The 13,905-nt window shown below is 49.5% G+C and overlaps 1 protein-coding gene across 5 annotated transcripts in view; it reads left to right on the top strand.

Annotated features, from left to right (window-relative positions):
* Positions 1-13,905, top strand: part of ADCK1 (aarF domain containing kinase 1) — a 122,018-nt gene that overhangs the window by 44,575 nt on the left and 63,538 nt on the right. For 4 of the 5 annotated variants that reach the window (XM_059373631.1, XM_059373633.1, XM_059373630.1 and 1 more), the window contains one exon: positions 7,894-8,097. The exons of the other annotated variant lie outside the window; for it this stretch is intronic. In XM_059373631.1, the coding sequence (XP_059229614.1) occupies positions 7,894-8,097 (204 nt within the window). The remainder of the gene's footprint in view (positions 1-7,893; positions 8,098-13,905) is intronic. 5 annotated transcript variants of the gene reach the window in all.

The following is a 13,905-nucleotide window of genomic DNA, read 5'->3' as shown; positions in this document are numbered from 1 at the left end:
ATAATTACAAGATTCTCCAGTCTGGCTGGTGGAGAAGGTCCTATGTGAGCACTGAGTACTGTTAACTCTTGTCTTTTTGGGTTATTCTTTCTCTGGACTCAAATGGTTTTCTCATGTGTGAACTGAATATGTGAGATGGATCCTCCAGACATCTTCATTGCTCCTTCTTTGTATAGCTCTCTCCTCTCACAGTACTTTGTCCTGTGAGCCTAGTTGTTTCGGTCTTTTGACTTCCAGCTCCATCTCCTCAACTCAGGTATTTCTCCCGGCACTTCCTGGATTCCCTTTCCTGACACTGGGCCTAGAAATCTTGATGCAGTAAAGTGGGACTATCACAGGGTTCACCTTGTTTGTTTCTCATTGCTCAAGAATCATTGTCCTTTGCTGCCTGGTGTCCAGTCTTTTAACAACCATTATTTTGTAAATCTGAAAAAAAAAATCAGCTGGACTTGTGTGTTTGTAGAAGATATTGAAAGAGGGATGTTAAAAAAATGTCTTCCCCACTATTGACACAATACATGTGAGCTTTAAGAAATTTGGAAAATATAGAAAAAAGCTATGGAGAAGGAAAAAATACTCTTGTGGTCTCACAGCCTAGAAATGCCACTGTTTATATTTCATTACATTTCCTTTGGGTCTTGACTTTTTGACTAGAAGAATTAATCAAAAATCTTTGTTTTGAGGTCTATCTCTTACTTTCTCTTTCATTCTCTCTCTCTTTTTTCCTGTATCATGTGTGGTTGGTAATGTGTGTCTGTCTCTTTCCTCTTTGTGTCACAAACCCCCCTAAACCCCATTGGAGATTATGGTCCAGTTCTGATGGGGAGCCTTATTGATTCAGCCTGACTTTGGTACCTTTCTGCTGAGTTTGGAGGCCAAAACTTCTGCTTCTGGGTATTTAGACATGAGTCAGGAATTGCCCTCTTTGGGCCTTTGCTGTATCCCTCCCAACCAATAATTAATCAGCACCGAGTTGATCTTATTAGCTATTCACTGCCCCCTTCTCAAGCCCCAAACCAAGCTGGCTAATAACAATGCTTTTAATTAATATGAGGCAGATTAAAACTCATTACAGCAAGGTTATTGGTAATGAGTTAATCATAAGGCAAGTTATTGAGCTGGGAGTGAAAATGAAGTTGGAGGATGGGCCGGGAGACCACACCAGCTGTTCCTACCCTGTTTTGGCAGGGATAGAAGGGGGAACGTCAGGCCTCTGTAGTGGGGGCTGCTGCAGCCACACACCTAGCCAGCCAGTCACACCAGGTGCTTGGTAAAGGCGGCACTTGGGTCAGTGAGCAGATGGGTGGTCAGTGTTAGGGTAGTAGAAGAAGTAGGCGGGCCTTTGGGGCAGAGATCGTAAGGTCAGTGTATTTAGTAGGATAACGCTCTATTACTATTTGCATTCCTTATGCAAGGATGGTATGCCATTTAGATGACAGAGTATGAAATTAGCTATTGTTTCTATTAGATTATGGTCCAGACTTGTGAGTCTGAACAAAGTATAGAGAGTGGATGGGCCTGGAATGTTCTTTTTTTTTTTTTTTTATTAAATTTCGTTTTTCTAGGAACATTGGCTCCCCCCACCTGCCATCTTTTTTGACTGATATATTGAGCACTGACTGTGGGTTGAATCCCGTGCTGAGCTCTTGTTTATGCTTGATTCATGGGATCATTCCAGTGACAGTTTCCACTGTTCTCTTCCTTTTACTGATGAGGAAAATGAAGCCCTAAAGTGAATGAACTTGTGCAAGGTTTTATGACAAGTAAGTAGCAAAGTAGAATTTGAACCCAGGACTTTTTGATTCCAAAGCCAATGCTATTAATCATTATGTTTTATGACTCTTGTTGTATTCAAGACTGACTATGGCATTCATTGGCCTTCCAAATTGTATACACTTGATCCAGTTTCCGTGGCCACCCTGGCACCAGGCAGGTGCTCTGTCCAGCCCATGTCATACCCGGCTGCCTTTATCGCCTGCCATTGGTGATTCCAGCTCATGGGCGCGCGTCCACCCCCCTGTCTGGATTATAATAAGCTCCTTGCCCATGGAGACCATCCCCACAATGCTTGCGTCCCCACAGTGTGCATACATAGAGAAATTCAGCTCATGCCTGGCCCCTGGCACATGGTTAAACACACCAACATCTCACCGTTGCTGATGCTGGGACCTTTGGAATGTCACCGAACCTTTTTGAGATTATTTTGTCATCCTTAAAGACACATATTAAGATCTATTTTACAGAGATATTAGGCAGGATTAAAAACAGTAACAACCACTTATATTTTAGCTTTTATTGTAGCTCAGGCATAGTACTTGAAACAGGGCACTACAGGGCGCCTGGGTGGCTCAGTGGGTTAAGCCTCTGCCTTCAGCTTGGGTCATGATCTTGGGGTCCTGGGATTGGGTCCTGCATTGGGCTCTCTCCTCGGTGGGGAGCTGCTTCCTCTTCTCTCTCTCTGCCTGCCTCCCTGCCTGCTTCTGATCTCTCTGTCAAATAAATTAAAACAAAACAAAACAAAAACAGGGTACTATGTAAATGATTATTTATTATAGTTACTGATTTATAAGACTGAGCTGTCCAGTATGGTAGCCACTAGCCACATGTGATGATTTAAATTTAAATTATTTAAAATTAAGTAAAATGAAGAACTCAGTTCCTCTGTCACACCAACCACATTTCAAGTGTCCAGGGGCCACTGGTAGCTGGTGGCTGCTATGTTATTGGGCAGGGCAGATGCAGAAGGCTCTGCTGGACAGAACTGGTACCACTAACTTTCACCTGCCTGCGTGTCCTTCCTGGGGCCTGTGTTGTAAGTGCAATGCCTGAAGTTATGTAGCATACAGGATTAGATTCAGGGGAATGCTGAGGTCCCAAGGTTCCAGAAGCTTTGCCTTTTCATCAAGCAGACTCCTTGTCGAAGGAAAGGCCCCTTGGCGGGGAGAGAACTGTAAAATCCTTGTGGATAGTCCCTGCCATCAACAGGTACAGCCCCTTAGGGGATCAGATTAAGGAGGTGAATGGTGGGACCTGTCTTCTGCTTCCGAAGAACAGTGAAGCCCTTGAAGCAGGAGCTGAAAAGGGACCCTGGAGATCAGCATTTGTGTCATTTGGTCTTAAAACAAACATTTACTGGTTTTTGGTGAATGGCAGCATCCCTCACTTCTGTGTGTGTGTGTGTGTGTGTGTGTTTGAGAGAGAGAGAGAGACACACACACACAATTTATAAAGAAGCTGGTTGAAGGTGACTTTGGGGCTTCTTTAGTTGAAATGTGGGTGCCATTTGCCATAGATGCTGACTCAGCTTCATGGGTGGTGGTTTTGTGAGTGTGTAACCCAGAGTCGTCATCAATCTACATTAATGGCGTATGCACAGCTTGCCCTGAGGTACACAGAGGGTGCAGGGGACACACACGATCCGTGCCCCTATGGCTGATGTACCAAGAGGCTGGTGAGTTGGGCCTCGACCAGCTTTCCTGGGCTTCTGTGAGCAGAGAGGGCTCCCCATATTGTCCACACATTGTCTTGAAGGTGACCATCACTTTGTGCCAAGAGACCCCGCGTAGGGCTGGCTCCAGCTGCTGGTGAGGGCCAGGGGGCTGATGCTTGTTTTCTCTTCTTCTTCTTCTTCTTCTTTTTTTTTTTTAAATCTTTCCACTAACATCCTCTAGTCTAGTGCTTCCTGAGGGCTGCCAGCAGCAGAAACAAACAGATGTGAATTGAGTCTAAGGAAAATGGTAGAGCTGGTCTTCAGCTCGTAGACACAAGCTGCTGTATTGTCCTCTTGATCTGAAGTCCCTTCTTTTTATCCCAATTTATTAAAATTGGATTTCAGGGACCAATCCTGTGTATCCATCAGGGACCAGTCACGCCAGTAATCTGATGGGGGAAACCATTTTATTTGTTTAATTTCCGAGATCTTATTTTACACTGATCATCGTGTAAGTAAACTGCGGAATGCACACTGTATTAAAATGTGTAGAATGGAACCCAGTCTTTTCTTTCTTTTTTTTAAAGATTTTATTTATTTATTTGACAGACAGAGATCACAAGTAGGCAGAGAGGCAGGCAGAGAGAGAGAGGAGGAAGCAGGCTCCCCGAGGAGCAGAGAGTCTGATGCGGGGCTCGATCCCAGAACCCTGGGATCATGACCTGAGCCGAAGGCAGAGGCTTTAACCCATGGAGCCACCCAGGCACCCCCAGTCTTTTATTTCTTGATTGACTATTTATTTATTAAAGTTTTTATTTCAATTCCAGTTTGTTCACATAGAGTGTAATATTGGAGTTAGGTGTACAATACAGGGACTTAGCACTCCCATCAGTCTTCCAGTGCTCATCACGGCAGATGTGCTCCTTAATCCCGGTCCCCTGTTGCTCTCTCCCTCCACCAGCACCCTGTCAGTTCTCTGTAGTTAAGAGTGTTTCTTGGTTTGCCTCTCTCTCTCTCTTTTTCCCCTTTGCTCATTTCTTTTGTGTCTTAAAGTCCACATATGAGTGAGATCATATGGTATTTGTCTTTCTCTGACTGACTTATTTATTTTGCTTAGCATTATACTCTCTAGCTCCATCCATGTTGTTGCAAATGGCAAGATTTTGTTCTCTTTTGTGGCTGAGTAATATTCATATATATATATACATACACACACAAATATATATATATATATATATTCATATATGTATCACATCTTCTTTATTCATTCATCAGTCACTGGCACTTGGGCTCTTTCCATAATTTGGCTAGCGTAGATGCTGCTGCTATTAAACACCGGGATGCATGTATCTGTCTGAATTAGTATTTTTGCATGCTTTGGGTAAATACCTACTGGTGTGATTGCTGGATCGCAGGGCAGCTCTGTTTATAACTTGCTGAGGAACTGCCATACTGTTTTCAGCAGTGGCTGCACCAGTTCATGTTCCCACCGACGGTGCAAGAGGGTTCAAGTGGGGAAAACCTAATAGAAAAGATTATTAACTGGTGAAAGTAGAAAGAAGGTCGTTAACTCCTCAAAGGAGTAAAAGAAGATTCTATGGATGGAGAAGTAGCAAGCTCATAAAGCACCCACCCTATCTGGGGCTTGGGGGTAGTGAGCAAGGGCAGAACTCAGCCGAGGTCTCCCTCCGGCAAGGCTGAGTTGGAGGTCTGCCCTGTGGTGAGGAGATGCACAGTGGAAGGCACGGTCCATGGGAGCAGGCTGCTGGCCTGGTCAGAGCATGTGCTGGAGAGCCTGGGCCAGAGTCGGTCCATTGCAGGAGCCCACCTGGTAGTGGGGAATTTAGTGAGGGTGGGCCGGTCTGGGAAGGCCACTGCAGGGAGCATCCCGAAACCACTGGCCTGCTGGCTGCTGAGCTAAAAGGCCGCACTGGCACTGGGAAGAGAGCCTCCTTGCCCTGCTGTGGCCTCAGTGTGGACAAAGCCAAGTAAGAAGCCATCTGATAAAGGAGAAAGGACAGGCTGCAGCCCCGAGGTCACAGCGCAGGGCGGGGAGGGGTGAATTTGGAGCTTGGAGGCCATGCGCCCAGCAGCACACACCCACTTGCCCTCTTCCGAGCTGAGCCCGGCCTCTGATTCCAGCCCCGTTGTTCCCTGCTCCTGAGTTCCGGTGGGTCTCGGTGTGATCCTGGTATTGGGAGTCATTCTCCGTGTGCTGGTGGCTGGGTCACGGCTTCCCCTGTGCTGGGGGCACGGAACCTGGCCTGCTGGAAGTCCCAGTGAATACATGGTGGCGGAGGACTTTCCTGGGCAGGGAGGGGAAAGTGGGGCGTATCCTCACCACACCTTCCACTCCTCTGATTCCGCGTGGCCTTGACTCCAGCGCATTCTGATGTGGGGGCTGAGCGTGCCTCCCTGGGGGAGAGGGCCGCTGGTGCCAGCGCAGCCTGGCCGGGACTGTCGGGCTGGACGTGGCAGCCGTCGCTCTGTGTCTCAGGACTTACGGGTTGTAGATGCCTGTCTGTTGCCTCTTACTCTGCCAGTGACTATGGCCTCTCCTCTTCTGGGCTGGAATTTGGGCAATGATTATTTGAGCTCCAAAAAGTCATTTGTTCATACCAGCCTGGGCCTTTGCTCTGTGAGGAAATGCCCAGTTCTGTGTTTGATCACGTTTGCCCTCTTTCTCGCTTCCTTAAAGCTAGGGCTTGAGCGTGGCCTTGGCCGGCCGTAGCACTGATTTCCCGCCATCTGCCACTGGTCCCCTGAGTCCCCAGCCGCAAAGTTTTAAAGAGAATCTACCCCTTTCCCATAATTCTTCGACCCATCTAAGAACATGCTCTCTCCCTTCATTTCTTAGGATTAATTTCCTTCTCCCTGTGTCGTCCTCTCGGGGAAAAAAGGCTCTCCGTGGCCCAGTTTGGACCAGGTACCCACATCCAGGCTGGAGGACTCTGCCCTGGGAGAAGGAGCCATGTGCATATAAGGCCCCCTGAGAGTGCACTGGGGCGCGAGGTGGTGGTGTCCAGCAGAGCCTATAGTGGATGCTGTGGGGGCGGGGGGAACCTCAGGACAGCTCCCAGGGCTGGAGGCGGGAGCATCCAGTTGGCTGTGGCAGGATGGGGCCAATGGGCTCCCTGGCTGCTGGGACAAGGCTTTTGAGGGCTGTGGTGGTATTTTAATTTCTGAAGTAACAGTTTTCTGTGTGGCTCACCTAGCAACTCATTGTAGGGGATCTTTAGCTGTTTTCTTCCATTGTTGTTGCCAGAAGTTACTTAACTCTTCAGGTGGTTTATTGTCTCCAGTACGTGCTTATGTTGGCATCTTCTGTGACACTCAAGAGAGTGCAAGTCCATCTAGGTATTTCCCCTCTTGGTTGATGGATACACAGGATTGGTCCCTGAAATCCAATTTTAATAAATTGGGATAAAAAGAAGGGACTTCAGATCAAGAGGACAATACAGCAGCTTGTGTCTGCGAGCTGAAGACCAGCTCTACCATTTTTGGGGGTGAAGAGCTTCCCACAGGGCACTGGGCTCCTTTCTGTCTGAGCCCATGGCCCCATCCTGCAGCAGAAGCTGTAGCGCCAGGAAGGATGGGCCCTCCCAGTTCCAAGACCCTGCAATGAACTGGAGTGAGAACGGGGGATACACAGCCTAGGACCCGAGGGGGCCACCCCCTACCTCTGGAAGGACAGAGGGCATCAGGCAGCCTGCTCTGTCCTAGGCGACCGGCCTAGCTGTGTGCTCCATGCCCCTGACATTTCCCAGTAAGACTCCTGAGAGTTGTAAAGTCCCAGTAAGACTTTAATGGAGTAACTTAAATGGAGTAAGACTCCATTTAAGAGGAGATCCATGCAAAAGTTTGTTGAGTTAAAAGAGCCCTAGGTTTGGAGCATTTCCTAGACCTTCCTTTGACCTCTATTAGCATTTCTTCATAAGCACAACACCTGGGTTTTTTATTTTTAAAGATACCAGTACCTGGCTCCCTGAGCTCCTGTAGGGATTCAAAGAAATGATACAAACCACCATGTTTTAGAGACTGTAGACCTCCAAGCAGGTAGTGTTGTTCATGTGTCTGAGGCTTGGGTGGCATGTACACTTACTCCGTGCGCCCTCAACTGAATCATTAGTAGATTTGGTGAAAAGCCTTGAATGAATGCTCTGGTTCCTGGGCCAGGTGAGTTTCAATGGGAAGATGACCAGAAACATGGGAGCGGGCGGCCAGCCTTAGGCTGAAGCTGGGATTGACTGCCCTGGGTGCTGAGGTTGAAGGAGAGCATTGAGGCAGGAGGCGAGTGAAACGGGCTGTGTGTGTGTGTGTGTGCGTGCGTGTGTGCGTGTGCACTTGCTCACTCGCTCTGGGGAGTGAATCTCAGGGCTTTCCAGAGGGGGCCGGAGGAGGGACCGATGTCCAGTGGACAGTGGGCACTCACACCTTTCCGGCCCTGGCCTCTCTCCCTGCAGGTGCACCTCCGTTCTGCCAGGCGTCTCTGCGAGCTCTGCTGTGCCAACCGGGGCACTTTCATCAAGGTGGGCCAGCACCTGGGAGCCTTGGACTACCTGCTGCCAGAGGAGTACACCAGCACCCTGAAGGTGCTCCACAGCCAGGCCCCACAGAGCAGCATGCATGAGGTCCGCCAGGTCATCCGCGAGGACCTGGGCAAGGAGGTAGCTGCGGGCCCAGGAGGGCCGGGGTCTGGGCTGCTGTGCTGTCGCTGCTGGGGGCTGGGGCTCCGCCCCAGAGTGGAAATGTACTTCTTGGCAACTCTCAGGAGTGAAATCAAAGGGGTTAACAAGGCGCCTCTGTGGCCCTCCGTGAAAAAGATGACTCGAACCTTCTGAAATAGTTGATAGGCGATTGCTTTTATTCTACCAAGTAATGTGATTCATAGGGCTCAATCCCAATAGCATCTGTCTGTTATTTAGTATTTACTGCGTGAGAACAGCTGTACCGCGTTCCCTGCAGTAGCTCACCTCGTCCTCGCAGCAGACGTAGGAGGTAGGTACTGTTATTTACTTGATTTTGCAGATGAGGGATAAAGGCTTAGGCAGAGGAGATAACCTCCCAGTTTAGGGCAGGAGCAAGGCCACAGGCCAGGAGGAGCAGGGTTAGGATGGAGGGACACCGGCGGAGGGGACAGGATTAGCATGGCACAGGCCTGTGCGTGGCTTTGCTTCTTGCCAAGACCGTTGGCCTCCCGCTTCCTCTAGCACGAGATTCACCCCCAAATTAAAACTAAATAAATCACTGTAATAACAGTGTGAAGTGCATCATTGCTGGCGTGTGGCAGCTCAGTGGGGGCGGCTGCAAGGGAAGAAAGGCAGTAGATTAACCCTTGGAGGCCGGCTTGTCTGTGGAGAGCCAGAGGAGGAGGCGAGAGCAGGTCAGTGGCACCCCTGTAAATCAGGGTGAAGAGAGATGAGAAGTTTGGGGTGTCAGCCCCGTGGTGGGCACACCCAGCTGGCCAAAGGATGTTTGGGGTCAAAAGATTTCATCTGGATCTTCAGGTCCTCTTCTCTAAGTTCCCCTGGCCGTGTGGTCCTGAGCTTGGTGGCCTGTGGCTCCTGCCCCTCAGGTGTGTCAAGCCCTCGGAGAAAGGAGGCTAATGTCAAGGTCACGGTTCTGAGGGGGCGTTCTTCCCAGCTGGGAAGCTCGGCAGCCTCTGGTTTCTTACCGGGGCCCCCACAGGCGCACAATTGAAATCTTTCCTCTCCCCCTGCCTCCTCCTCCTCCCTTGGGGAAGATGGCATTTGTTCCCTGGTGACACACTTTCTCAGTCTGTGGGTGGAGGGAGGGGAAAGGGGCTGTGTGGGAAGCAGGGTAGGTGGATGTGGGGGTGTGAGGGCGGGGAAAGTCACTCACTTTGCACTTCCCTCCTCCTCCCGCCTCTCCCGTGACACTGACGGAGCAGCTCGCCCTGCCTTGAAGAGGTCTGAGTGGATCCCACTGGTGGTGGGCTCCACGCCTGCCCTGGGACCCTCTGTGGAAAGCTCTGTTTCATCCCTGGTTTCAGGAATGTGGTTACAGGAAATTGGGACTTTCATGTATCACCACCTGCTGGCTGGGTTCAAGTTCTTAGGTGGGCTCCAAAGGCCCCTAGAGATCAAAGTCTGCATAGCTGCCCCTAAATCTCAGGCCGAAAGAGCAGGGAGGGTGGCCAGAGAGAGCTCGAGGCTGGTGTGTTGGGGCTGCACGGGTTGATTGCATCTGTGCCTCTTGAGGAACCTTCCCACCATCAGAGGTCTTACAGGGTCATTAGTGTCCTCATACCAGTCCCTGTCCCAGGCAGATGAGGCTGGCCCCCGGGGTGTCCCCAGCAGGGTGCAGGAGATGACAGTGAGTTTGCATCTCTTCTGAACTCCATGATCTACATGTGACTCTGAATCTGTGCACATCTTTGCACAGCAGCCAGTCCATGGGAGGGGGCGTAAGTAAAGGGGCACTGTCCTGGCATAGCGCTGTGTGGGGTTGGGGGTGGGGTGGGGGCCACTGAGCTAAGGGAGAAGGGTGTGAGTGACAGGACAAGGCCTTGGATCTTCTGATTACGAGGCCAGTGCTTTGTCTCCTATGTAACAGAGCTTTCTCTCTGGCAGAAATAATTTGGAAATCTGTTTTCTTTCATTTTTCTTTTTAAAATTACTTTTATTAACGTATAATGTATTATTAGCCCCAGGGGTACAGGTCTGTGAATCATCAGGCTTACACACTTCACAGCACTCACCATAGCACACACCCTCCCCAATGTCCATAACCCCACCCCCCTCTCCCTACCTACCTCCCCCCAGCAACCCTCAGTTTGTTTTGTGAGATTAAGAGTCTCTTGTGGTTTGTCTCCCTCCCAATCCCATCTTGTTTCATTTTTTCCTTCCTTACCCCCCACAACCCCCTGCCCTGCCTCTCAAATTCCTCATATCAGAGAGATCATGTGATAATCGTCTTTCTGTGGTTGACTTTGGTGGACTTTGACTGTTTTCTGTGTCTTGGAAGTTTCTCAGCTAGTATTACCAGAAGGAAACTTGCTTTTTTTTTTTTTTGTTCCTTTTATTTTAAATGCTAGGTTGAAGTCCTGAAGGACAGGTTCTGGGAGGCAGTTAGAAGCCCGAATTCGAGGAGGTGGGGTCATTTCTGGTGACTCTAAAATTCCCAGGGTTGGGAATTGTCTCCACCTTGGTCCCCTAACTGCCCTTGGGACTGGAGGTGTGGGTGCAGTGCTTCCCGTAGCCAGCAGATGGCGCCGGAGCTTGAGCGTCTGGGGAGAAGGCTGAAGACTTGGTCCTTTCCATCCAGCAGAGGGGAGCCCTGACAGGTGGCTGAGACTTGAGTTCTTTCTTCTCCTGGTCATGGCTCATGCCTTGGAAGGAGCTCAGGCTGACACCTTTGTGCCCTGAATGGGGAACACACAGGCCTAATCCATGAGGCTATAGACCGCCTTGGTCCCCAGGAGTTCTTGGCTCCCTGCTGGAGGACATGGCAGGGTTCTGACCACCAACCCATCCTTACACATTCCTCTTCTGGGCCAAGAGTCCTCAGAGGCCCCCTACAGGTATGATCAGCCTGTAGTTCTGTGTTTTGATAGCCGTTCCTTCATTTTCCATTCCTTCTCTCTCTTTGTTGTCCAAGTAGCTGGTATTTAGTGAGGAAGGTGCAGTGCTGGAAGCTCTGCTTGCAGCCGAGGATGGGTAAGACCTCATTCTAGCCTTTGTAGTCTGGGGTCATTGGGAGGTACAAGTCTCTGTAGTAGCTGGCCATGTAAATGCCCCCTGGTTTATAGGAGAGAGAGACACAGACAGACAGACAGGGAGAGAGTTAGGTTACATTTGGGTGGATTGAGACTGTCTGAAGCAGATGGCATCTGACTCAGGCTCTCAAGGATGGCGGGGATTGGAAGTAGAGGTTGGAGGAGGGGACTTCTGGAGGATGAGATGGGCTAAGCAAGTGTACAGGCACTGGAGAACATAAAGCACAGAGATTGCATGGTGAATGGTCTTGTTGACTAGCATATGGGGTTCAGTTTGGTGAACAGTGGAGCTGAGGTTGCAAAGTTTGTGCTGAGGTCACACTGTGAAGGGCCTCAGATGTCTTTTTTCATAATGTGAGCCTAAGGGAGAGGAGAACTTGGAGAGCGACCCAACCAAAGGAGGATGGAGTGGAGCCAGATTTTCTTAGCAAGGTGGGAGATGAGGTCATCTTTTCCAGGTGGGGAAAAGGGAAGGTGGGAGGTTTGAGGTAGGTGGAGAGCTTGGGGAAAGGAGTTATAGTGGGACTTAGGAAGACATGATAGAATTGTCAGCGGCACTGCTACAGTTATCCATGGTTGTGGACATGCTCACATCCCTTCTCCTACCCTCTCCTTAACTAACACACACACACACACACACACATCTGGTCTCATTACAATATATTTCAATAAATGATCCAGTTTTGTTTTTGTTTTGGAATATACTTGAATCAGATTAAGGTTCTTTCCAGCTCTAAAGTTGTTTGAAAAACGGAAGGAAATGAGATCAGCTGCCAGAGTGATGCACAGAAACACCTTTGTTAAGGGGCACTGCTTGTACTGGTCTTGGGGGTTGGGGTTTGGCGTGTGTACTCTGAAACATGTTGGTGTTTCCATTTATTTATTTATTTATTTATTTAAAGACTTTACTTATTTATTTGACAGAGACAGTGAGAGAGGGAACACAAGCAGGGGAAGCAGGAGAGGGAGAAGCAGGCTTCCCGCGGAGCAGGGAGCCAGATGTGGGGCTCGATCCCAGGATGCTGGCCGGGATCATGACTCGAGCTGAAGGCAGACGCCTAATGACTGAGCCAGCCAGGTGCCCCGGTGTTATTTTTAAACTGCAGTATTTTATTAATTTCTGACTCTTTTTTAAAAAAGGATTTATTTATTTATTTTAGAGAGAGGGTGTGTGTGCATGTATAGTGGGGGGGGGGGGGCAGAAGGAGAGAAACTCTTGAGCAGACTCCACACTGAACATGGAGCCCAGTATGGGGCTCGATCTCAAGACCCTGAGATCACGATCTGAGCTGAAACCAAGAGTCAGATGCTCAACCTGTTAGGCCCCCCAGGCGCCCCTTTGAAATTTGATTTAGCATTCTCTTACCCCTGAGCTCCCACAAGGTGGGGATCTAGACTTGAACTTGTTCTATAACTTCCCATAGTACCCAGGGACACATGCTGTGTGTCACAGGAGATCTGTGTTCTTGATGGACCATCTGGCCAGGGGGTCCAATGGAACATGGAAAGGAACCACTGTGCATCAGGTGGGAGAATGCATACCTTGTGGCTTCTTACAAATCTATAGGTACAGGTGGAAGGTGACATTCTTATCCTGCTTTGCTCAAGGTATAAGCAAAAAGAAAGTGATGAAGAAGCGCTTCTCCCAGGAACCTCTGTCATTTATTAAGCTTGGCAGGGGTGGCAGAGAGAAGGCACTCTTGGCAAGAGACCGGCAAGAGCAGAAGTAGAACGCAGGCAGGTGAGGCAGGAGAATGCCTGGCCCGTGTGAGGGCTTCCTGGTGGTGGTGGGGCATCCGGTGGGGGCAGTGCAGACCCTGGACAGAGACTGGAGCAGGGGCTTCCATGGAGGCCTTGGGGCTGGCCATGGATAGGGGTTGGCAAACTCTGGGCTGATCCTTGTCATTTCACGCAAGACCTCTGCTGGTACGTGGAGAGCTGTGTGACAAGCAGGGAAAGGCACCCCCTCTGGGCACCCCTTCCTGCAGGTGGCACCTCTGCCAGGGCTGGGTTTCCTTCTTCTATTAGTCAGGGTTCTCCAGAGAAACAGAGCCAATAGGGTGTGTATGTGTGCGTGTGTGTGTATGTAATAAGTAGAAAAATTGATTGGTTTAAAGAATTGACTTATGCAGTTGTGGAGGTTGATAAGTCTTGCTTCTTTGATGTGTGTGGGGAGGCATCTGGCTGGAGGTCCAGGAAGAGTGGAAATTGCAGTTTGAGTCTAAAGGCTGTCTGCTGGCAGAATTCCCTGTTGCTCCAGGAGGTCAGTCTTGATCTATTCAAGCCTTCAACTGATTGGATGAGACCCACCCATGTTACAGAGGACAGTCTGCTTTACTCAAAGTCTACTGATTTTTTAAAAAGGACTTATATATTCATTTTGGAGGGAGAGAGTACGCGTGCATGTGAGTGGGGGGAGGGGCAGAGAGAAAGAATCTTCAGGCAGTTTCCCTGCTGAGCGCAGAGCCCCATGCAGGGCTTACTCTTAAGACCCATGAGATCATGACCTGAGCCAAAACCAAGAATTGGACGCTTACCAACTGAGCCACCCAGGACCCCCCCAAAGTCTACTGACTTAAATGTAAATCTTATTCAAAAAGATCCTTACAGAGACATTAGAATAAAGTCTGACCAAGTGTCCGGGCAGCATGGCTCCGCAAAGTCGACACATAACAGTATCCATGCAGGTCCCCCATGGCCCTCAGTCAGGACTGCCCATCTGTACCTTTGGTCCCTA

Source organism: Mustela nigripes, chromosome 13 (assembly GCF_022355385.1).
Source record: "Mustela nigripes isolate SB6536 chromosome 13, MUSNIG.SB6536, whole genome shotgun sequence".
Lineage (NCBI taxonomy): Eukaryota > Metazoa > Chordata > Mammalia > Carnivora > Mustelidae > Mustela > Mustela nigripes.
The sequence above is the reverse complement of the archived record's forward strand: the minus strand, read 5'-3'. Positions and strand labels throughout refer to the sequence as shown.